At 44.9% G+C, this 22,901-nt stretch overlaps 1 protein-coding gene across 9 annotated transcripts in view; it reads right to left on the bottom strand.

Moving 5' to 3' along the window:
- The window catches only part of CSMD2 (CUB and Sushi multiple domains 2), a 602,474-nt gene that overhangs the window by 223,383 nt on the left and 356,190 nt on the right, over positions 1 to 22,901 (bottom strand). For all 9 annotated transcript variants that reach the window (XM_045035511.1, XM_023258438.2, XM_023258437.2 and 6 more), the window contains 2 exons: positions 4,437 to 4,763; positions 133 to 327 (listed from right to left, as the gene is read on the bottom strand). In XM_045035511.1, the coding sequence (XP_044891446.1) occupies positions 133 to 327; positions 4,437 to 4,763 (522 nt within the window). The remainder of the gene's footprint in view (positions 1 to 132; positions 328 to 4,436; positions 4,764 to 22,901) is intronic.

The raw sequence follows: 22,901 nt of genomic DNA on the forward strand, positions 1-22,901 counted from the left end.
TTCTACACGAAGTAGTTCTGTAAAGCCCCTGCCATCCCAGTGTGAGGGTGAGAGGGTGGCCTGGGTCCTGAAAGAAGAGGAAGGACCCTCTCTGGCTGACAGCCACAGTCCCCAGCCCTGGCAGGCACGTACCTTCACATCGCAGCACGGCGCTGTTCCAGACCACGCTGCCCTCCTTCAGGATGCAGGTGATGGTCTCCGAGCCCTGAGTCCCGAGGAAGCCTTCGTCACAGAGGAAGGAGATGGAGCTTCCCAGCTGGAGGCTGTCACCAAACCGTTTGCCATTTACCGGAACGCCAGGATCTGGGCACTCGTTGTGTCGGAAGGCTGTGGGGACGGGGGTCAAGGACGTGATTAGGTAGAGCTGGTGTGCAGAGGGACCCCCAAAGAAAACAAGCTCCATTATGATAGTCAACCCTAGACCTCCACCACTTCCACGAGAACCTGCCACACTGGAGAGAGAGCCAGACGCTCTAGAGGCAGGTACCCCAGAACCAATGAGCCACACTGCGCATGAAGTGGGTGGTTGTTAGACTTGATCTCCTGCCTTCCTGAGCACTGAATCCAATTTCATCCTAAGAAACATATATTGATCAGGCAGTGGATTAAGTATTTCTCATGTAGTTCATTTACATCATATGATTCCGGGAAGTAGACACGATCACCCCAGTTTACAAATGAGGAAACTGAGGTTCAATGTGGCTTAGGAGCAGGGCTGCCTCCTCCTGTCACATCCATTCGATGCGTCCCTAACTTCAGACAGTATGAGATCATTTATGTTGCAGATGAGCTGGACTCCAAGTCCTGTGACACGAAGAGACACTAAGCATTATAAAGTAGGTGCCCTGGACTCAACCCTGTCTGAAGCCATTTCCTTCATTTCCTTGTGTGTTGTCAGGCTGCCTTTCACTCTGGGTAACTGATACCACAGCGGGGATGGGGCAGAGGAAAGAGAGCACTTGCCGGTTTGATTGAGCTTTGCTTCTTGTTAGTTACATGGGTCTGGGCAACTTACATAATCTAGCTGAACCTTCATTTCCTGACCTATAAAATGGAGACAGTACTACACTGGCAGGGTCATTCTGGGATAGAAATAATAGGGAAGTTGGTATGAATTTGAAAGTGGAGAATGTCCGGGACTGCACCTGACAGATGGTAAGTACTCCTTGAGTATGAGTCCCCTTCCTTCTTCCCCACTGGGTCTCCACTGAGCTCATTCCCAGCCTGCCTTGATTAGGGGTGCCGTGGTTCTCATACTCCGGTCTCTGAGCCACACCCCATCTGCATCCCTGCTGTTGTGAGCGTGGCGCTTTCCAGGCGAGACCAGGCTCCATGGCTGCGCAGGCACATGCCCCCTTAAATTAAGAACTCAATCTGCAAGCCTCTGAAATTCCCTAGCGATTGAAACATTTGCACAACCAGAAACAGAAGGGCCCCGGGGGCTGCGGGATCTTGCTGGAGGCAAGAGACCTGAAAAGCTAGGGATCCTTCCTACTGATGGGGAGTTGCGGGAGCATGCGATGTGGAGACGACTGTGATGATCCCTTGCAGTCTTGCGGATGCCCCAACACTCTTCCCACTGAATTGCTAAGCCCAGCTCAGCCCAGACTTAGTCTCCCCACCTTCCTTCATTAGCAATGGTGACCGTGAGGTTGCTTTGATATTCAGAAAGATGGTGTGGGAAGAAGAGTGGTGCTCGAGGCCCAGAAGTCTGGACACACATGTCTCTTCAAAACCCAATCAGTCACACGTGCGCACGCTCACATGTGCACGCACACAGGGACGCACACATGCAGGGATATGAAGCTACTTCCAACATCTGGGCGCAAAGGTTCTAAATCAAGGATTTACATACTGCTCAGTTCTACCTGTGCACTTTTTCAAGCCTCAGTTTCCTGGCATGTAGAAGGGGTAGAAAGAGCTTAGCTACTGAAGTTTCTGCTGAGCAGCTGGTGGTGATGGCCACGGAGGCACTTAAACAGCAGGTGCTCAGGAGACAGCAGCTACCATCTACATTGTTCAAAATGCCCCACAGAAGGATTAGCTCTGAGGAGCGCTGGGGATGAAAATGGGATCACTGATCCTTGTTACCGGATCAAACTTCAAGCCAGCACAAGGGGAACCTCCCAGGGTTCTCTTGCTATGGGGAAGCTACCTGGGAGGTGAGCTCCCTGACACTGGGCAGATTAAAGCTCAGCCTAGATGATCATCTGCATGTGACCGAGGAGCTTGATGTCCGAGTCCCCAAACACTTGTCCATGGACTATTGTTGCACCAGCTACAGCAGAATCACATCAGAAGCCTGTAAAAATGTAGATTATAGGGCTTCGTCCCCTTAGGGATTCTGATTCAGCAATGGGGCCTGGATTTAAAACAATTACTTCTATTTATCCATCCAACTATCTGTATAAATGCACAGAAAAATATCTGATGTCTGCAATAATGTTTACTGGCAAGAATCATTTCTGGGTGAGGGGATTTTAGGGTCGTAGTTAGTAGTTTCTCTTTGATCTGCTCCATTTGTTGAGTATTTATGTGTTAGATGCATGTCATTTTTCTAGTGGTAGAGAAGCCTTGGAGAGGAATGCTAGGTAATAGCTCGATCCTCACTCAGGTCAGATCCGCTGCCTTTTGCCTCTCCCCCCACCCCTGGGGACTTAGCATGTGCTGCTTCCTGGAAAGAGGGCACTTCCTAGGTTTAGCCAGGAGACTCAGTAGCCAGTTTGTCCCAGGCTCCCCATTGAAGTCTGCACCTGCTGAACCTGCGGAGTTTCCAGCCCTCCCCATGCTGCAAGGTGGGCTCCCTGGCATACCTCTTACCCTTCTTCCTACTCCTACCAGGGAGAGAAAAAGGGCATTACTCACTCATGGATCTCTCCATTTAGTAAATATTTACTGATTCTTACCAGGTGCAGACCCTGTGCTGGGCAGAGAGGATAGGAAATTATGCGTGCATACCCGTACCTTTCCAGAGCTCACTATCTCACGGTAAAGCAAGGATGAGGGTAGATAAGCTAGAAGCTAGAGCGGCAGCGCTAGACTGGGAAGACTGAGGAAGACAGACTGGGTTCTGCTTCCTCCTGCCTGTGGATGGTGGGAAGATCTACAGATCCCTGGAGGAGGCATGCCCTGAGAAGACTGATGGTTTCTAGCAAGTTTACTATCCTGAAGAAGGTGCTGAAGGGAATATCAGGAAAGGGCTTTAGCTTGGGTAGTTCCTTAGAATCTGAGGTCCCCAATGGTCCACCATTTGGCACCTGCTGTCTTTAGCTCAACTAGACCCCAGGGACAGGTGGGACAAGGAAGCAAGACCTCTATGCCAAGGAGCAGGGTGGGGGCTAGGAGATCAGTTCTGTCAAAAAGTACCAGACTGGGGCGCCTGGGTGGATCAGTCAGTTCAGCGTCTGACTCGATTTTGGCTCAGCTCATGATCTCACAGTGATGAGCTCAAGCCCCTTATCGGGTTGTGAGCTGAGCATGGAGCCTGCTTAAGATTCTCTCTCTCTTCGTCTGCCCCTACCGCACTCTCTCTTAAAAAAAAAGTACCAGACTATATGAATGTTTGTGTGCATAGAGTGAAGTGTGAATTGGGGGCTTGCATTTCACAAGAAGCCTCTGGAAGAGGTTAATTGCTCAGGCAGACCCAGCTTCAGCCCCACTTGACTGTTTGCCATTAGCTAAGTTCACTGGGTCTACAGTAAACTCATTATGACCTGATAAGCACTTGTTGCTATCACTGGCAGCTTGCTATTTCCATCCCACCCTGACTATCACCCCAGGAGGCACAGACATGGAAAGAATTACCCCTTAGCTTCAAGCTGCTTCTAGAGAAGGGGCCCAGTATGAAAACTGGAGGTGATAACTTTTGGACTGTGGGCCTGAGAGGGGCAATGAGGAAATGCCCCCCAAAAAAGGCTAAGAAAGCTCAGTTCCAAGCAGAAACACTGCTTGGGACCATTGTTTCTGATTTGACTATGGGGGTGGGAACTGGGCAAAGTGTGGTGCAAGAGCCCCACTGGGGCTCCCTGAAGTCAACAGTAAGCAGGTGTTCAAGGACAGGGAGGGGCACAATGGAGTGGGATGGGCAACGATGTGTGGCTGACACAGGCTTCATCTCCCTTGGGCTCTTCCTGGTTCTAATTGGGCCTTCTAGGAGGGGAGGCGGAGAGGGAAAAATGAGGTTCCAGCCTTGTTATACATTACATATGGCGCCTATAGGAAATAGATGCTCAAAAGAGAGCCACGTGGTAGGAAAGAGCACCCTGGCCAGCAGCCTGCACTTTCTGCTTTTTCCTGGCCTTGCCGGAGCACCATGCCGGGGCACTGCAGCCCTGCAAAGCCCTTGGAGCTGGCCCATCCATGTCAATGCTCCTCCATGGGGGCACCCTGGACCAGGCCCAGAGGCTGATGTGCAGAAGGACCGAGTGGGGACTCACTGGTGAAAGTGATGTTGAAACCCCTCTTCCCTGTGGAGTGGTCAGTCTGGAACTCGAGACGGGCCACGTGGCCACTGCTTGTGATGGAAGAGGGGAGCTGGTTTCCTGAGAAGGTGCCCAGGACTGGGGCCTCGGCCGTGGCCCCATCCTTGATGACCAGGAAGTCGAACTGAGGTTCTACATCGATGTCGTTGAAAGCCAGGTGGATGCGGCTCTCAGGCCGGGCCAGGATGAGCCAGACACAGTGGAGGTGGTTGCCGTAGTCCTCTGGGTAGTTGGGCGACAGGACGACCCCAGAGGGGCTGGTGAAGTTGAAGAAGCAAGAAACTGTAAGAGAAGAGCGGTGGAGGTCAGTGAGCATCCCTGCACTCTGCCTGGGCTACTGAGGGTTGGCACAGGGAACATTTCTTTAGCCTAAAGAGCAGCAGAAAGAAATGATGACACAGGGTTGGGCCAGACTGGCTGGGCTCTGAGCTCTAGGAGGGAGACACGTTGGCTCCATGCTTGGTATGGTGCTGGGAAGGGCCCCTCTGGCAAACCACAGACATGGTGGAGTTGGTCTACTCTTGGCCCCTCTCCCCCTTACAGCGTGCTCATCCCAGGAAGTGTCTGTAAGCTCCTGGTCCCTTGTATCGGGGAAAAACCATCCTTCAAGCTTAAGTAGGGTCACAGAGCCCAGCTTCTCCTAGCTGGTGGTGATCCGTTGGCTGGTAACTAGGGTCTGGGTATGCCAAGTCCATTTCTCCTCTTTAAACACTTTTGGTGGGAAAATAATAGGTATGCCCTGGGGATTCTGGCAACCTCGAAGTTACATACGTATGCTAAGGAGCATTGTCTCTCAGAGACCAGAGCTTTGGAAGAAACCTGGGGCAGGGGTCATGGTGCCTCATCTGGATGCCTTGCCCTCTTCCTGTCCTCTCTCCTACTTTACCCTAAGGACACACTCTTCTGAAAATCCTTATTTTCAACCCTTTTCATGCCAGTGACTAACAGACCCTGGAACAAGGCTGAGGCAAGGGAAATGCTATAAATGGAAAAACAAACAAGCGAACATTAAACCAAAATTAAAAAGGAAAATAATACAATGAAAAAAATTGCAACAGATATGCCAAAGGGTAAATATCAATACTAAATTTGAGTCTTCGTAATTGTATAAGAACATCACAAAGATGAGCAAAGAATATGCTCACAGGATTCATAGGAGAAAAAACAGAATTAATATGAAAACACAGTCCATTTCACAAGTAAAAAAATAAAGAAAAAATATACAGCCCAATATTGTTAAGGCTTTGTGGAAACTCATGTGTATTTATTGCCAGTTGCAGAGTAAAGTTGATATAATCCTTTCGGAAGGGAGTATATGAATTCTTATCAACAGCCACAAAACTATTCAAATATTCTGACTCAGTAATCTCTAGGAATTAATTTAAAAGAAAAAGAGCCACATGGACAAAGATGTTTATAGTGACATAATTTTATTACAGAGAAAAAATGTGAGCAACCTATATACGAGCCTAATAATAGGTGGTAAATTATAGCCTTTAATGTGATGCTGTTTGAGCGAAATCATTAAAGTGATAAATATGACCCTGTAGAAAGAAGAACGTTAAGCATCAATTTAAGTAAAACAGTAGATCATAAAATTATATGTATACTTCTGATTATAGCTATTACATATTTATTTACATGTGGATAAAGACTGGACATGAGCCCCCGAATAAAAATTGTTTCCGAGTAATAGGTTTTGGGGTAATACTTTTTCAAAATGAAAACAATATTTAATTTTCCTGACTGCAAAAAATGAGATAGGCTTATACTAAAAATTTTTTAATGTAAAAGTATAAAGAGGGTAGGAAATAATATGGACAAACATCTGAATCTCTTTATAACATTTATGTTGATGTTTGGTGTTCATAATACAGAAACTTCGGTAAGCCTAGTATTTGGCTTATTAATTATAATGAAGCTCAGGTGAAAAATAATAATGAAGTCATGCTTGCAAAACAAACACACAAAACAAAGGAACCGGTCACTCTTTATGTTGAGTTTCTCCTTCCTTCCCCTGACTCTACCAGTCTTCCCCTTTTCTATGTTAGGTATTTCTTTTCCAACCTGCTACTCAAAGCCCTTCCATCCAGTTCTGCAGAGTGAACCTGGTCCCTAAGACACATTCAGTCTCACCCTTGTAATCTCTGTGTTTTAGAGGTATAGAAAGAGTCTGAGCCAAGGGGAGAGCTGGACATGAAAATGCTTTTAGGCAACACAATATATAATTAATAGTGATTATTATAATATATTAGTGGCGGTTACTAAGTGCAGGCATTGTTCTGAGCACTGTCATCAATTACTCAATTTAGCTGTCACAATAACACTATTTGGTAGGTAGCCCATTTTAAAGATGAAGACACTGAGGCACATAGACGTTAAGTAATTTGCCAGGGTTGCTCGGCCAGTAAGTCGTAACAAACATCAAGTTCAAAGCCATCTGACTCCAGGAGCCAAGCTCATAGCCACCCCTCAACATCTTCTTCCAGTTTGAGAAAAGTACTGCCCACTGGGCCTAATTGAGTCCTTGGGAGTGTTCTCAAAATTTGCTGAATATCAGTCTATCAGTCTTAACGACTACATTAGCATTGAAGTGGGGGGCCTCTAGGCTGGCCATGGATGCCCCCCGCCAACCCATGCCATCTCCAGCTGCAAGCATAATGGCAATTGTGAGGAATCTTAACCCAACAAGGCCAACGATCTTGAAGACAAGGGGAAAAATCATGAGCCCTGCCTACCAGGAGAACCACACCAGAGTGGACTGGAGGCAAAGAGAAGTGCTATGATTTCAGAGGGAAGACCATCACGGAAGCATGTGCACAAATGGGTTTGTTGCACAGGAGAATTTAATGAACATCATCTGAGTCCCCCACCCCCACTCCATCACTCTGTCACATTATTCTTTTTTCTTTATACCCTTTTTTTCTGGGTTGCCATCTTGCAAAGCTCCAGGGGCACCATTTTGGCCAGATACACATGGTAGCTTTACCTATCACTCTTTAAAATTATCTTGTTTACTCGTTTGTTTATGGTCCATCCCTCCCTCTCCCCAACACATGCACATATGCTCCATGACAGTAGAAATCTTGTCTGTTTGATGCCTCTGGGTCCCTAATGCCTCCCACTGTGCATGGTGCACTCATGGTGGGTGCTCAATCAATACTTGCTGAATGAATCAATGAGTATAGTTGACCCCTGAACAGCACAGGTTTGAACTACACACATCCACTTACATGTCAAAAAAGATTTTTTTTTGGATAAATACAGCACAGTACTGTAAATGTATTTTCTATTCCTTATGACTTTCTTAATAACATTTGCTTTTCTCTAGCTTACTTTATTGTAAGGATACAATATATAATACACATACCATACAAAATATGTGTTAAGCAACTGTTTATGTTATCGGTAAGGCTTTTGGTCAGCAGTTGGCTATTAGTAGTTCAGTTTTTAAGGAGTTAAAAGTTATATGTGGATTTTTTTGACTGTACGGGGTATGGGGGGCAGGTTGGCGCCTCTACCCCCCATGTCATTCAAAGGTTAACTGTATTTAACGTTTGATACCATCTGAAAAGATGGGACATGAATACGGGTGCCTCACTTCCTCATTCCGTTCCAACCCCAAAGCAACAGAATTGACCAAAGTCTGAAAAACAGGTGGATACCTGAGTCAGCTCTGGAAAAAATACTGTGCCATCACCCTTAATGCAGTTCTCATAGACACAGTACAGATTTGTTCCTAAATAACTTAGAGTAGAAAAGAGAGTGACCCAGCCAAGTTGCTAAACAGCAAAGCCAGTAGAAACTGCTCCCAATGTCAAAGGCCATAAAAAATATATTATGCACATAACCTTCATTAAAAAAAAAACACTCAAAGATGTTTTCTACACACTGAGAGTTGACTCAAAATGAAGAACTCAAATGGGGGGAAGTTATGGTTAATATAAAATGAAAAAGATTAGTAAGAAGCAAATAAAACATATAGTAAAGACTCTAAATAATTTCTATAAACACAGTTCTAAAACAGAATGCAAGCATAACAAATATTCCTTTGAAGAGAAGATAAAAGATATCACTCCTGCCTAAACCCCAGGGTAAACACTGCAGATGACACTGATATAAAGCGTAAAGTTGGAGCAAGGAGATATGTTAATTTCCTCATCTTGCAAGAAACTCTGTTATATAGTTTCTGTGGTTAATTAGAGAAATATAGGTTAGAGCATGTTTTTAAAGATGTTAAGAGTAATTAGTAATAGACTGTAAAGTATCTTATCTTCAAAATTACCAAAGGGAAAAAAGGAAAGTCAATTTCGCAAAAAATGGAATTCAAAGGAAAGCAACAAGGAAGCATAAAGAGGGGAAATGTAAAGTAAATGCTAAAAAAAAAAAAAAAAGACAAGAGACAAACATTATTTATGACAGTACATGTATACAGGTTAATCTATCCCAGTAAATTATAATCCTCATTTTGGAATAACATACGTAGCTTCCACAAAGGGACTCAGAGGTTAAAAAGAAAGGGGCCAAGACAGCTCAGACTTCACATTAGAAGAATATTAGAATTTACAAATGCCGAGGCTCCAGAAATTCCTATGTATTTGGTGGAGTGGGTCCAGAGCATCACAGGTTTAAAAAGCTCCCCAGGTGACCCTATATGTGCAACCAAATTTTCGGAAGGACTGGTGGAGGCAAATGCAAACCACATGAATAAGGAGTTTCAATATTAAGATCAACCCCTTGGATGTTATAATATCACACCGGACTCGTGGATGATCCTTATTCTGGTCAACAGTCCTATGGCAGCTACCAAGACATATCTCTTCTTGTACCTGGAAGGAGATGAGCTTGTAAACAGACACTAATAGAACAAGGATGTGGTCCTGCAAAGCTCGGTCTTAACACCCCAAGAGACAACTCAGATTTGTTGCCAGGACAGGAAAAGGGAGCATGTTTCATTCCAGAAAGGTCTAATCTCTCTCACTCTGGAAAATTATGTTTGCATGTTACATTGAAGTTTTTCCGTTAAGAGAACAGAGTTTGCTTCTCAGTGTCCAAAATAAGGAAAACATGAAATGTTGTCATTGGATCTTATCACCATCAATTGTCCAGGTTAAAAGAGGCAGATAAGGTGCCTACCCAATTCGGATGTAGTTATGTTCATGGATCTTGACCTTGGATAAACCTTTAAGTCAGAGGGCTCTTACCTGGCTCAGACTTTTGAAAAATAATAAAGGTGGCAAACTCATTAACAGGTGCATGCCTAATTACTGTGTGTAATATCAGATTGTTATTTGACAGGATCTTGAGTGAAAAACGCAAGGGGTGTGTTGAAAAACCCCCTCTTGTTATCTTGTCTTTTGGTGTTGTCACTGCTGGCTTCACTGCTTTCAAAACGATAATTCAATTACTGGGGGCCTGACAAAGTAAAACAAAATCCAAAGATGATATTGAGAAGATGGATGGTGCACACATTCCAAAATGAAAATATGATAGTTATGATATGTTATGGCCCAAAGCACTGACGCAGACCAAACCAACTATTTTTAAAAAAATACAAGAGTTGGAGAAAAATATACTTGTCCGAAATCAAAAGTAAATAAAGATAAAGAGGACCTGTAAAATACTCTGAGAGTGTATGTGCTACATGAAACTGTGTAGCAATGAGGAGCATACCCCTCTTTATAAGCGCCCATGGAATATTACAGAACAGACTTTATTTTAGGCTACAAGGAAATCTACACAAACTTCCCCACAAAACAAAAGCTGCGGGGGCCACATTTTCTGTTCACAGCGCAAATGAACTAGGAATCAGTAATAAAAGAACACAGAAAGATCTGTCAATCACTTGAGAATGCATAGAACCCTTTCTTAACTAAGTTTGTTTGTTTACTTGTATTTAATTAGTTCATATAAAGTGCAATATTCATTTCAGATGTAGAATTCAGTGATTTGTCACCTACATACATCACCCAGTTCTCATCGCAAGGGCCCTCCTTAATACCTTGAGTTATATTGAGTTGACAATATAACTTGTCAACACAGACAAGTTATATTAATGATGATGATATTAGGTCAAAGCTGTATTTCACAGAAAATTCATAGCCTTATTCATTATTAAATAATAGACGAATGAAATGAATGTGTAAGCTTAAAAGCTACAGAGAGAATAACTGAACAAGATCAAAGAAAGGAGAATAAAGTTAAGATAAAAACAGAAAAAAATAACTGGAGGGACCAATAAACAGGAAACTTCTCACTGATCTACTTAAGAAATAAAAATAGAGAGGGTATGTATACATAGAGACAGCATAGTAAAATTAAGGAGCTAAGCCAATTATAAAAGAATAGTATTATAACATACTAATAAATTTGAATTCTTGACAAAACAAAAGGTTCTAGGATTCTGAATTACCAAAATTGTGTGAAGGGAAAAACCTGAGGAAACTGGAACATACTTAAGGAGTAGGTGGTTTCATGGCTAGAACTTTAAAATTTTAAACACACCATCATAGCTATGCTATTTAAATTAATTTTGATACAAATACTCCCACAAAATTGTATGATACACATATTCACACCCACCTACTCAAACACCAACATACACACTGTGTAAAAAGAAATCCTATATGCAAATTGCTAGCAAATTAAATTCAGTCCTAAAACAACGAAAAACACAACCTATGTAATGAGAACAACAAAACTTTACTGATGGGTAGAAAAGAAAATTAAAAAATGGAGGGGAGCCTGGGTGGCTCAGTTGGTTAAGTGTCCGACTTCGGCTCAGGTCATGATCTCAAGGTTCATGAGTTCGAGCCCCATGTTGGGCTCTGTGCTGACAGCTCAGAGCCTAGAGCCTGCTTCGGATTCTGTGTCTCCCTCACTCTCTGCCCCTCCCCTGCTTGCTCTCTCTCTCTCTCTCTCTCTCTCTCTCTCTCTCTCCCCCTCAAAAATAAATAAACATTAAAAAAATTAAAAAACAATGGGAGACAAACTATTGACCTGTTATTTTGGATGAAGAGTTCATATAATTAAAATGACAATTATCCTCAAATCATTGTATAAACTGAACATAATTCCAGGTGTGACTCACACCATTTTTTTTTCTTCCAGAACTTAGAACAATTGTAATACACAAGTGAAAAGAGCCAACCTCCTCTTAAAGTATGAGGTGTTAGTGGGCATTCCAAAATCGTCATTATGTCTTAACTCACTAACCTTCATAACAACCCTCTGAGGTGGATACTACTTTCAAGTTTTACAGATGTAGAGGCTGAGTGCAGGTGTTCCGGTCACACAGCATGTGGGTAATGGGCTGGGATGCGAACCCAGTCAAACCAGTTCCAGAGCCCAAGCTCTCAGCCATGACACCTGCTTTCTCCCAGTGTAAGGAGGCTTTGCCAACTCAGACATAAAGCTTCAATAGTAAAACCTGTATTGTATTAGCTTCAGATGAGAGATCAATGGAGCCGGAAAAGAAAAGTTCAGAAACAGACACAGACACCTAAAAATTTAGTATATGACAAAGGGGGCTTTTCAAACTGGGAGGACAAAGGCGGACTGACCAATTAAGGAGGCTTGGACAAATGGCTAACCAGTTGTGGAAAAATTAGATTCGTGCCTCGCTCTATGTACTACAGAAGTACTAGACAAAAAAAATAAGGAATATTTGTGTCATCTCAGAGGTGGGGAGGGACTTTCTTAGCATTACACCAAAGTTAGAAATCATAAGGGAAATGGCATTTTTAATGACAGAAATGAAACACTTTTGGACTTTAAAAATCACCATAAACAAAGCTAAATACTGAGGAGTAAATGGAGAGGAAATAGTTGGAGGTTATTACAGTTAAATATTTACTATGTTTACCATATAAAGTACTACAACTCAATAAAAAGATAAACACTCAAAATAGAAATATGGGCCAAGGAAATTAAGAGGCCACTAACGGAAGAATAAAGCTGGTCAACAGAGATGCTGCAAATGTACAATATGACTAGGAAACAGAAACGTCAAATGACAGAGCTATCAAACTGGCAGAGGAAAGACAGACAGCATGGAACTTTGCAAGAGAATGGAGAGAAGCTGGCAGGGCAGATGGAGACCAAGCAGCCAAGGTAGGAGGAAAAACAGGAGAGTGGTTTCCAGAAGGAGGGAGGGGCTATCCATTCTGAAATACAGCTGAGCATCTGTGTATGATGAGTGCTGAAAGCGACCCCTGTGTTTTAGCAACACAAGGCTCATCATCGACCTTGGTGAGAGCTGTCCCCAGGTGTGGGGTGCACAGAGGTCAGAATGGGCAGGTGACAAGGGAGCAGGAGGTGAGGAATGGACGCAGCAGGGAAGACATGCTGTCAGAGAAGTCTGGGTGTAAAGGACAGCATTAGAGAACCAGCAAGGTGATCTCTACTTTTAAGTTAAGAGAGACACGGGGCAGTTTAACTGGTGACGGGAGGACTTGGCAGACAGGGAGAGCTGGAGAGACAGAACAAGGGGGACAGATTATATATAAGGCAAAGGTTCCCAAGAAGGTGCGAGGTGAAGAAGACTCTATAGCAAGATTTTTGGAACAGTCCATTAAGCACTGGTTGTAAAAGTGATGTCGTCGTGAAAGGGATATTGAGTTGGATTCCAAAAAAAAAAAAACAAAAAACAAAAAACAAAAAAAAAAAAAACAAAAGAAAAAAAAGGAAGAGAATGGAAAGTATCCTGTAAATGTTAAAAGTAAGAACTGTGGTGAATCGTCTGTTTCAATTATGTGTAAGTGTGTGTGTGAGTGTGCACCAAATTGCATTTCTTACTGTGAGCTCAAAGGTGTTCAAAGTTCCCTGATTCAAAGCCTAAATGGGATGTATAATCTATAGGGGGCCTGGTTTTGGATGGGAGAGAGGAGCTAACATTTCCGTTATAAAAGGTGGGAGGGTGAGAAGGATGGGAAGGAGTATAATCTACCGAGCAAAGCCTCGGTGTTTTTGCTATTTGCAAGTTGAGGAACATTGCCTGCCCATGAGGGGGGTGTCAAGGTCATTCTCCAGGGCAAGGTGAGGGCAGGAGCTGCTCAGGGGCTTGAGGGGAGTGGCAAGTGTTTGGGACAGCTTCCACGGAGAAGAGAACCACAGGCTGCCTGGAGAAGCACAAATGGATGTTGGCTGAGCACTGCTGTAGGTCTGAGACTGGCGCCCATGAACCCGCAGCAGCGTCAGTTTGCCTGGTCGGGCGATTTTCTCCATCAGTGCTCGCCCAAGCAGGAGACGCCCAATCAGGTTGTTCTTGTTTCACTGTGTGTCCTTGGACCAGTAAATTGAGGCAGCTCTGCTGATTGATGCCATAGCTGAGCTGGAAGCAGAGGCTTCACAAAACCACCCTTGAATTTCTTGTGCCTCCTGCTCCGAAGCTCAGCATAATGTTAATATTCATCGGAGTTACCCTAACATCATCTCTGGTGCTGGAGCCTGTAGAAAGTTATTTAACTTTGTTGGGCCTGAGGAACTTGTTCTCAAGGTCTTGTGCAGAAGGAGTGAGGCAGGGCTCACCCTTATCATAAACAAGATTGAGTTAAGGTGTGGGTTCTCTGTGCGGACAATACTGAGGATGCCTGCCTTATAGAAACTCACACCTTCCAAAAGGAGCAACGGAGATAAGCCGGCAATGTTGGCCACATACTTCCTGAGCACACAGTGTGCCCTCTTAAATTCATACTGGATGTAATCCAATCCACAGGCCATTGATTGTGCTCATGCTTTTGTGTTCCTTTTTTTTTTTTTTTTTTTTTTTTGGCCCAATCCCCACCTCCCAGGCAGGCAAGACTGGGGCGCTGGTGCCCTGAGTTAGATGAGCAGGGCCTTCCACAGAGCTGATCCCACCCTAATTCCTGAAGAATGTCCATTCTGTCCTCCATCTCACACACTTGGGTTTCCCACCTCTGGCTATGACCACCCCTTTGCCAACACTGGAAAGCTCTCCCCCTCTACTTGACGTTCATAATTTGGAACATGAAGGGATGGATTTCAGAGTTGTCTTCTCCTATCTTGCATTCTCTCTAGGGCACCCCAGCCCACACTCTTAGATGTGACTCTTAGATGTATGCCCCCAGGACAGACCACTCTTCCGATCCCCAGACCTCTATATCCTGTGGTCTTTGCAATGTTTCCACCCAGCCTGAGTATCCACGGAGCACCTGCTGTGTATCAAACATTGCTCTGGGTTTGGGTTGGCAACCAACAAGGCAGGTAAGCAAGCCTGCAGTGTTCATGAAATCTACATTGTAATGGAACGTAAGCCCGGGCGAAGGGAAAAAAATGAATGCAGTGGGGGCGGGGGGGAGGTCTACTTTCAATGAGGAGGGCTGAGACGGCCTGTCTGAGGAGGCAGTCTCGGAGATGTGGCCTGATGACAAGAAGACAGCCATCCTAGGGGAAGATCACTGCAGATGGAGGGGGTACATATGAGGGAGAGGAGGGGGAGAGCACCGTGGCAGAAGCAAAGTGAACCACAGAGCTACCAGGAACGTGAGATGAGATGAAGAGGATGGCCAAGGTCTTTCAGACCACGAGAAGGAGTTAGGCTTTTGTCACAGCAGATTAAACTAAATACATCCAATACTGAACTCCAAAGCCTTCTTTCCCAAACCTGGTTCCCCTAGATTCTAGAGTCTGGAATGTTCGCTGGTGTCAGCAAATGTTTCAGCCCTGCCAGCACTCAGTTATAGGTTTTCCTCTTCTCATTGCCCAGCCACTCAGCTTTATGCCATTGCCTCCCAAGTAAACTCCAGAAGCCCAGGCCCTCCTGCATGCAGCAGACTGGGTAGGGAACTGTCTGACAAACGTGTCTGCTGGGGATCCCAATGGCGTCTCAAATGCATATCCAAAATTGAACTCTTTATCTGTTTTCCTAAGCCTCCCTCATTCCTTATCTCCATGAATGACAACACCCAGTTACCTAAGCAAAATATAGCAACTTCTTCTTCCACACTCCCATATTCCATCAGCAACTAACTTCAGTTGATTCTATCTCTTCAATATCTCTTGTACTTGTCACATCCCCATCATGCCACTATTAAGTCAAGGCGCTCTTCCTGCTGCACTGGCCTACCTGGTTTCCTAGCTTTAAAGCTCACTCCCCTTGAGTCCATCCTCTGTATTGGCTCCTGAGTGAATTTCATAAATCATAAATTCTCATGATGTTACATCCTTTCCTGGACCTCTTTAAATATTCCCTATTACACAGAGGATAAAACCCAAACTCCTCAAAAGGAAACAAAAGACCTCCAAAGACCCAAGGCCCTCCCACTCCCCCACTGCACCCTACATTCCAGCCATATTAGACTACTCACAGCCCTGCAGTATGCAAGGCTAACTTCATGTCTTTCCCAGCTATTTTCCCTTTCTAAAATGTTCTTTCCTCCTGTCCACTTGGAAGACTCTGTTAAGCATCCCTTCTATTGAGTGCTGTGGGTCCCTCCTACCTTTCACTCATCCTTCCTAGCTATAGTCAGAGAGTCCTGTACACCAGGACTGTACACAGAGTTCTGTACATAGAACCTGTACACCAGGTTCATCTCACTCAGTGCCTGCTCTGGCTTCACCTTATCTTCTTGAGCTTCTCCCTTCTGCCATGAGAACAGATGCCCTCTGTACAGACTGGTCCTTCAGCCTGGGTCTCAGGATGAGAGGCTCTGTAGAGCCCAGCCAAGCCCCACAGAGCCATAACTGACCTACAGCCCTTATGGGATGTGAACGAGAAATGAATGTCTGTTGTTTCAGTTCCACTGAGATTTTTGGACTGTTGATACCATAGCAAAAATTGACTAATACACCATGAAAAGGGATATGAAGAACTCAGAAAGTGAAGGGCTGCCTTTTGGATAAGGTAGTTAGAGAGGGCTTCTCTGGGGAGGGGACAGTTAACAGGTGATAAAAAGGACGCAGCCATCTGAGGAACATTCCAATATGGGAGAGCTGCACTTGCAGCTTACCCCTTCCACTGGGGTAGAAGGAATTTAGAGTACCTGAGGATATGAAAGGGGGACAGTGAGTCTGGGCAGAGGAAGTGAGGGGGTGAGTGGCATGGGATGAGGGGAGAGGTAAGAAGGGGTCAATCACATCGTGCTTCATAGACCTTTGGTTCAGAGATCACCCTCAGCATCCAAAACGTTCAGCTGAGAACCAATCCTTTTCTTGGCATAAAGTTTGTTGGGTCGTGGTTAGAGTAGCCACAAATACTTTGCCCAAATTGGACCACTTTTGAGAATGAAAGATGGTACTACTAATAATTACTTTAGGACACAGATATAAACTGGGATTGTCCCAAGCAAATATGAACGTGTGGTCACCCCACTCATGGTACTTTTATTTCCTTCCACAAAAGTACTCTTTATCTTGAGGGGGTAGCTTTTGCCTTAAGCTCCTCATTCACAATCCAATCCCCTCTTGGAGCTGGAGTCTTAAAGTGAAGCTCGCTGGTGAGGTTCTGACCATTGCTAAATTCTTGCCTCCCCTTACTAGACTTGCTCCCCCATACCCTGCCTAGAGGTTGGCTAGGTTCTTGTCACAAACTGACAATGCCGCTCCTGGCCGCTCTTGTTCAACTCTTGGAATAACCCATTGCCAGGGTTTTTACCTTGCAGCCATGACTGCTTTTTGCCACACCTCAGGAACAATGCCTACCCAAACCATTCCTGGTGCTAAGCATAGCTTTTAGACCCTATTAAAAGCCAAGTTCTGAACTAGGGTCCTATGTACTCCTTAGCTGCTGGCTGAGGACTCCTGTCACAGGCTCCCAGGATAGGTCTAGAACCTTATGGAACAAAGCATGAAGAAAATCTCTGCTCTGCACTCCTGGGAAGAAGCTGAGTCTATATTCTTGGGGCTCAGCTTTTATCTTGAAAACAGATCATACATTATTTGGAAAATATACATAGCCAAGCTAAGCCACCACCCCCAAATTGGAACAAATGTGAATCCTGAAAAATTTCAGTTTGCCTGTTATTTTTCACTTACTAGTTGTATACCTTTTTTGGGAGGTGGCATTGGGGGACTACTGTACTTCACTGACATTGTTTCCACACGTATAAAAATTGGACTAGTAACTTTTACATCACACCTGTGTTGTGAAGTAGAAGTTACGCTTCTGAAGGCACTGAGTGCGGCACCAGGCCTGGGCACGTGGGAGGTATAAAATCAATTTTTGTTGAATTTGAAATACGAGGCACTTCCTACTTCTGCTGCTGATGGGTATGTCTCCACACATGCTCCTGTTCAGCACATCTCCAAGTCTCAACCAGCCTACTGAGGCAGCAGGAGAGATGCCTCCCCACCCCTCCCCTTGCATAGCCCATTGCTCAACAAAGCAAGACTCCAGACCAAGGTTTGCTCTCTGGTCCTCAGTCCCTCTTCTCCTCAGTGAGGGAGTGAGCTTCAAGCCCTGGCTCTTGAGCCAGCATCTGTGAAAACAGCCCCTCCTCAGGGAAACTCTGTGTTTCCTCCATAGTTCTCTTAGTCAAACATGGGAGAGCACAGTGGAGAAGGCATGGTCTGCAACGAGGCCACAGGAACACACTTAGCATAGACGTAACTTGGGAAATTTTACAGAGAAAAGAACCTGTGAGCTATGCTCCCACAGGTGAAAGCTGAAGTGAGGGTGGCATAGAGACCCCATTCCACTGTAAGCAGGGGTCACGGTCCAGGATTAGACCCCTAAAGCTTGATCAGTTTTCCTAGCCTCGTTTTACCCAGGTAGCTATAGGTATGGTCCCAGGATACCTTGGAGTAGGACTCTTAGCTGTAGGAATCTAGCACTCAGACTGGGCCCTATACTAAACTGTGTTTGCAGTCTGGTTCTGGACAGATTCTTGAGTTGGACAGGGCTGAAATGTCGCCTGTGCTATGATCCTCCAAGGAATCTTCTGAGAATCTTTCAATTGAGATATGTTTTTCTTCCTATACATTCTGGGGGCACTTTGTGGCCATGTCTATTATTGTAATGATTCAAACGCTGCTTTATAATACAAGTATGTACTTATCACATTCGCTAGCCTGTGAGCTCTTCGAGAGCAAGAGCCATGCTAGAATCATGCCTGTTACTCTCCCAGTGTGAGCACAATGCCCAATGTGCAGCAGGCACGCCCATTCACGTTTTGCTGCCTTCCAATGAAACGAGAGGCAGGCAGTGGCAGCATCAAGTTGGAATGTCAGAGTACTGGACTCTGCATCCCATTCCTCACTGGGTATCAACATGGAGGCCAACATTTCTTGGATCCCAGGAGGTTACCACCATCACAATGACCGAGTTATGGCAGACTCGGTCTGGTGAGACTCACAGCAATGACATTATGACCACATATATCATAGCTCCAGGCCTCAAGGGGCTGCCATCTAGACAGGGGACCACACCCCTCAGCAAGAATGCAAAACTCCTCTGCAAACAACTGGCACACAGTGCATGTTCCATGTTAGTGGCTCACAAATCTGACCTAGCAGCTGGATCTCCTAGGAAGGTTTTAGAACTACAATGCCTGGGCCCCATCCCAGTCCTACTGAATCAGAATTTCTGGGAATGAAGATTCTGTATTTTAAAAAGCCTATGAGTGATTCTAATGATTGGCTACATTTGGGCCCATTTTAGACTGCGCAGGGCCACCAAAGACACCTCCTTCACCCATAAAATATCTGCCTATTTAAAAATAAAGCGATAGTAAGTAATGTTTGTGACCCACACTGGCCTGTTCGGGAGTGTTGACTTTACTTCCTTGAACATGCTGGCGGCTCCTTTGCAAGCCATCCCTTCATCCAGTCTTTGCCTGATCACACCCTGCTCAGTCAGGTCTGCTGATGACCTTCATTCCATGGGCTCAGTTCTTACAGCCAGGTCCTGAGCCCAGGCCCAGACCTGCCTCACGGTCAAGGGAAGTCTTATGCCCTCAAGCCAGTGGGGTGAAGTCTGAGTGGGCCTGTGAGGAATCCAACCCAGCCATATGCCCAGTAGTTTGAGGACCCTCCTCTCTGTCACATCCACTCCATGTGTGCCCCAGCCTCGGGACTGGGATTCTGCTCTGGTTCTTGGTTTCCTCTCCAGGCTTTTTCTAATCCTGCAGCTTCTGGTTGGGGCAGGGATGCCCTGCAGGGGTAGAGCTTCTTCTCCTGGGTGAAGACTTGATTCAACCTAGAAGCTGCCTTCCTCCACTAGTATCTGCCTATTTAGAAGTAAAGGTAAAAAGCAATGTATGACCCACACTGGCCTGTAGGGCAAGTGTTGACTTTACTTCCTAGAACATTCTGATAGGAAACGCTGGCAGCCACTTTTATGAGCCATCCCTTCATCCAGGGTCAGTTTTCCCAGCCCTGGCTTCCCTCCACCCTGGCTTACCCTCCCCATGCTGCCCCTGTGGTGCTGAAATGCTTCACAGCCATGACTGTAGTGTCCCTTCCCCAGTGCAGGAGCAGACACAGATCCTCCCTGCCTCCCACCCCACCAGGACATTGTCCAAGGAAATGACTCTTCTGGGTTACTGGAGGCCCTCTACAGAGCAGGTGCCCTACCTTCCACCCCAACTCTGCAGAGCACTAACACAGTGAGACCACAAGTCTTCAGTGTCCAGGTTCTTGAGGACTGGGTAACAGAAGAAGGTGGCCCCAGAAGCTTACATGCTGGTTTTGAATTTCTAGGAATTGGCCTGAAATACAAATTTGGACCAAAGCAATCCCCAGGTTCCCTGCTCCTCTCCTGGGGCCACCTGTGGGTTATCGAGGCCTTTAAGGCAGCCTAGAGAACTGAGCAGAACATTACATCAGCAGAGGATGTTCACACAGCTCTTGTTACAGCCCCATGCCCCTGATCACAAGCAGTGCCCAGGAATATTATCCCCCGCACGGAGGCTGATGCTTTCAAACCTCAGCTGATCCCGATTCCGGCTCCAAACATTTGAGAAAGGCAATTTCCGAAGACCCTAGCTACTGCAATCATATTTTCTGGGCCAAAGGAAAGGATATTTGAAATTGTTCTTGTCCTGGAAAAATCTGGGAGTATATATTTACAGGAAAAGCCAGGATTCAGTCACAGAGAGGAGGGGGAAAAGGGACAGGCTTCACCTGTGCACAGGGCATTGAGGTCGGAGTGGGAGGAGAGTGAATAAAGTACCTGCCTATTTAAAAATAAAGGTAGCAAGTGATGTATGTGACCTATATGAAGAAAACCCACAAAGCTGTTATATTTAGAGAAATGTAAGTAGATGAACAAAGAGAGTGACATGCCAGGTTTCCGGATGGGGAGGCTGTGTATTATAAAAATGTCTATTTTCCTCCAGTTAATTTATGGTTTAATAGGAGTGCACATACAAAATCCCAATAGGATTTTTTTTTTACTCTGACAAAATGATTCTAAAATTAATCTTGAACAACAAACAGATGAGAATAACAATGAATACTTCTGAAAGAAAAAATAATTAAGGGAGGAAGGAGGAGTTTTCGGCACTGCCAGATATTAGAACATATTATAAAACAACAATTAAAATTATTCAATGCCGGGGCCGAGATAGAAATAGAGCAGCAGGACAAAGCGTGTCTCAAGAAACAGACTTAACTACATGTGAGGATTCAGTGTGCGATAAAACAATTCATTTCCCTCAAATCAAAAGGGAAACGAATTGCTTAATGCATCGTGTTGGAAAACTGCTTAATAGTTTGGACCATACGTTATACATTCCTCTAAATAAACTCCAGATGGATTAACAAATTATATTTTTAAAAAAATCAAATTACTGACAAATAACCAAAAATAGGACAGACCGCTTCTCAGATCCGTGGCAGAATGATAACTCTGTCAGCTTTGAAAAGAGATCACAAATATTGAGGGTTTGTCTATATAAAACAAATGCACAATGCAAAATAGGAAAAAAAATAAAATGAAATGAAATAAAATAAAGGAGTGGGGGAAACAAGAGATTGGGAAAACACATGTATCAAATACCGCAAAGAGTTTCTACCCACAGTATAGGAAGAGTACCTTCAAATTGGGAAGGAAAACACCAACACAACACCGTTGTGGCCACATGTCAGTACAGATAGTTGCTACACAGGGACTACAAACACCAAGCGCTCCTGTCCCCTCGAGACAGGAATGGACCCAGGCTGGCTGGAGGGAAGCCAGGACTGGCATCTCTGTCGAGGTTCCTGTGACAGAAATCCTGATGCCACTTTCATATCCCTTGGCCCAGCAGGGACATGCCTCTGGCCCATGGGTACCCAGCGGTCTCTCTCCAGATGCTACTCCCATGGACCCACACCTTCCTTCTTCCACTCACATCCGTTTGGCAGCGGCCAACCCCTTTAGGAAGCACCCAAAGCAAGGACCCAGATGGGGGGTGCATGCATGTAGGCACATGTGTGCATCAATGAATCCATTGAACACCCCCTGCTGCATAGGCCCGACCCCCATGGCTTCTCTCAGAACCCAGTGCTGCCCCCCCGGGTGTTCCTGTTCCAACAGGAGAACCACTCTGCCCTCCCATCCTTTAGGCCCCACTGTTCTAACAGTGATGACTTCTCTACACTCCATGAGAAGGCGGGCTGTTGCTCCCCCGTTCAGCACCCGCTACGATATCTGCCGCATCACAGGCACTCAGCCAATAGGTGTTAAATAAAAGAATGAATCTTTGTGGGGCAGATCCTAAATGCGTTTGTATCACCAATGCTTTCTAAATGAAAAACTAAATTTTGAACCACAAGAGCCCACTTTAATTTACATAATTATGTCTATCTCTACATCAGAGCGAGCTCTGTGATTCATCAGAGCGAGCTGTGTCCGATTCATCTCTGGATTTGTAGCACTTATCATGACATCTGGCACTTTAGAGAAGTCGACCAGGGATATATTCAACTTATACTTATTAAATTAGCAATTTTTTAAAAGGTCACGCAAATAACTTGAGGTCTGGTGATGTAGATAAAGGTTGCAAGCAATACGTCATACGACCTACATGAAGAAGACCACCAAGTTGTTGTATCTAGAAAAGTGAAAGCACATGAACATGAAAGACAGAGATGTCATGTTTCTGGGTGGGAAGGCAGCATATTATATGAATCTTATTCTTCATCACATAACTTTTGTTACTGGCATTAGGAACTGGCACAACAATTTGGGGGAGCAATGTAAGAGTGTACGTCAAGAGTCATAAAAGTGTTCATGCTCTGGCCTGATAACCTCACTCCTGGAAATCTAACCTAAGGAAACAGTTCAAGAGAAAAAAAGAAGAAAGCCATGTGCATGAAGACGTTCATCACAGCTTTATGTAAAGTAACTGAACGTAACTGTTTGACTAAGTCATGGCTCCCTTCACTAAACAGAATATTCCACAGATGCTCTAAGAACGAAAAGTATGAAAGACACGCAGCAACGTGATAAGACCCACAACACGATGTGAACTTGAAAGC

Source organism: Felis catus, chromosome C1 (assembly GCF_018350175.1).
Source record: "Felis catus isolate Fca126 chromosome C1, F.catus_Fca126_mat1.0, whole genome shotgun sequence".
Lineage (NCBI taxonomy): Eukaryota > Metazoa > Chordata > Mammalia > Carnivora > Felidae > Felis > Felis catus.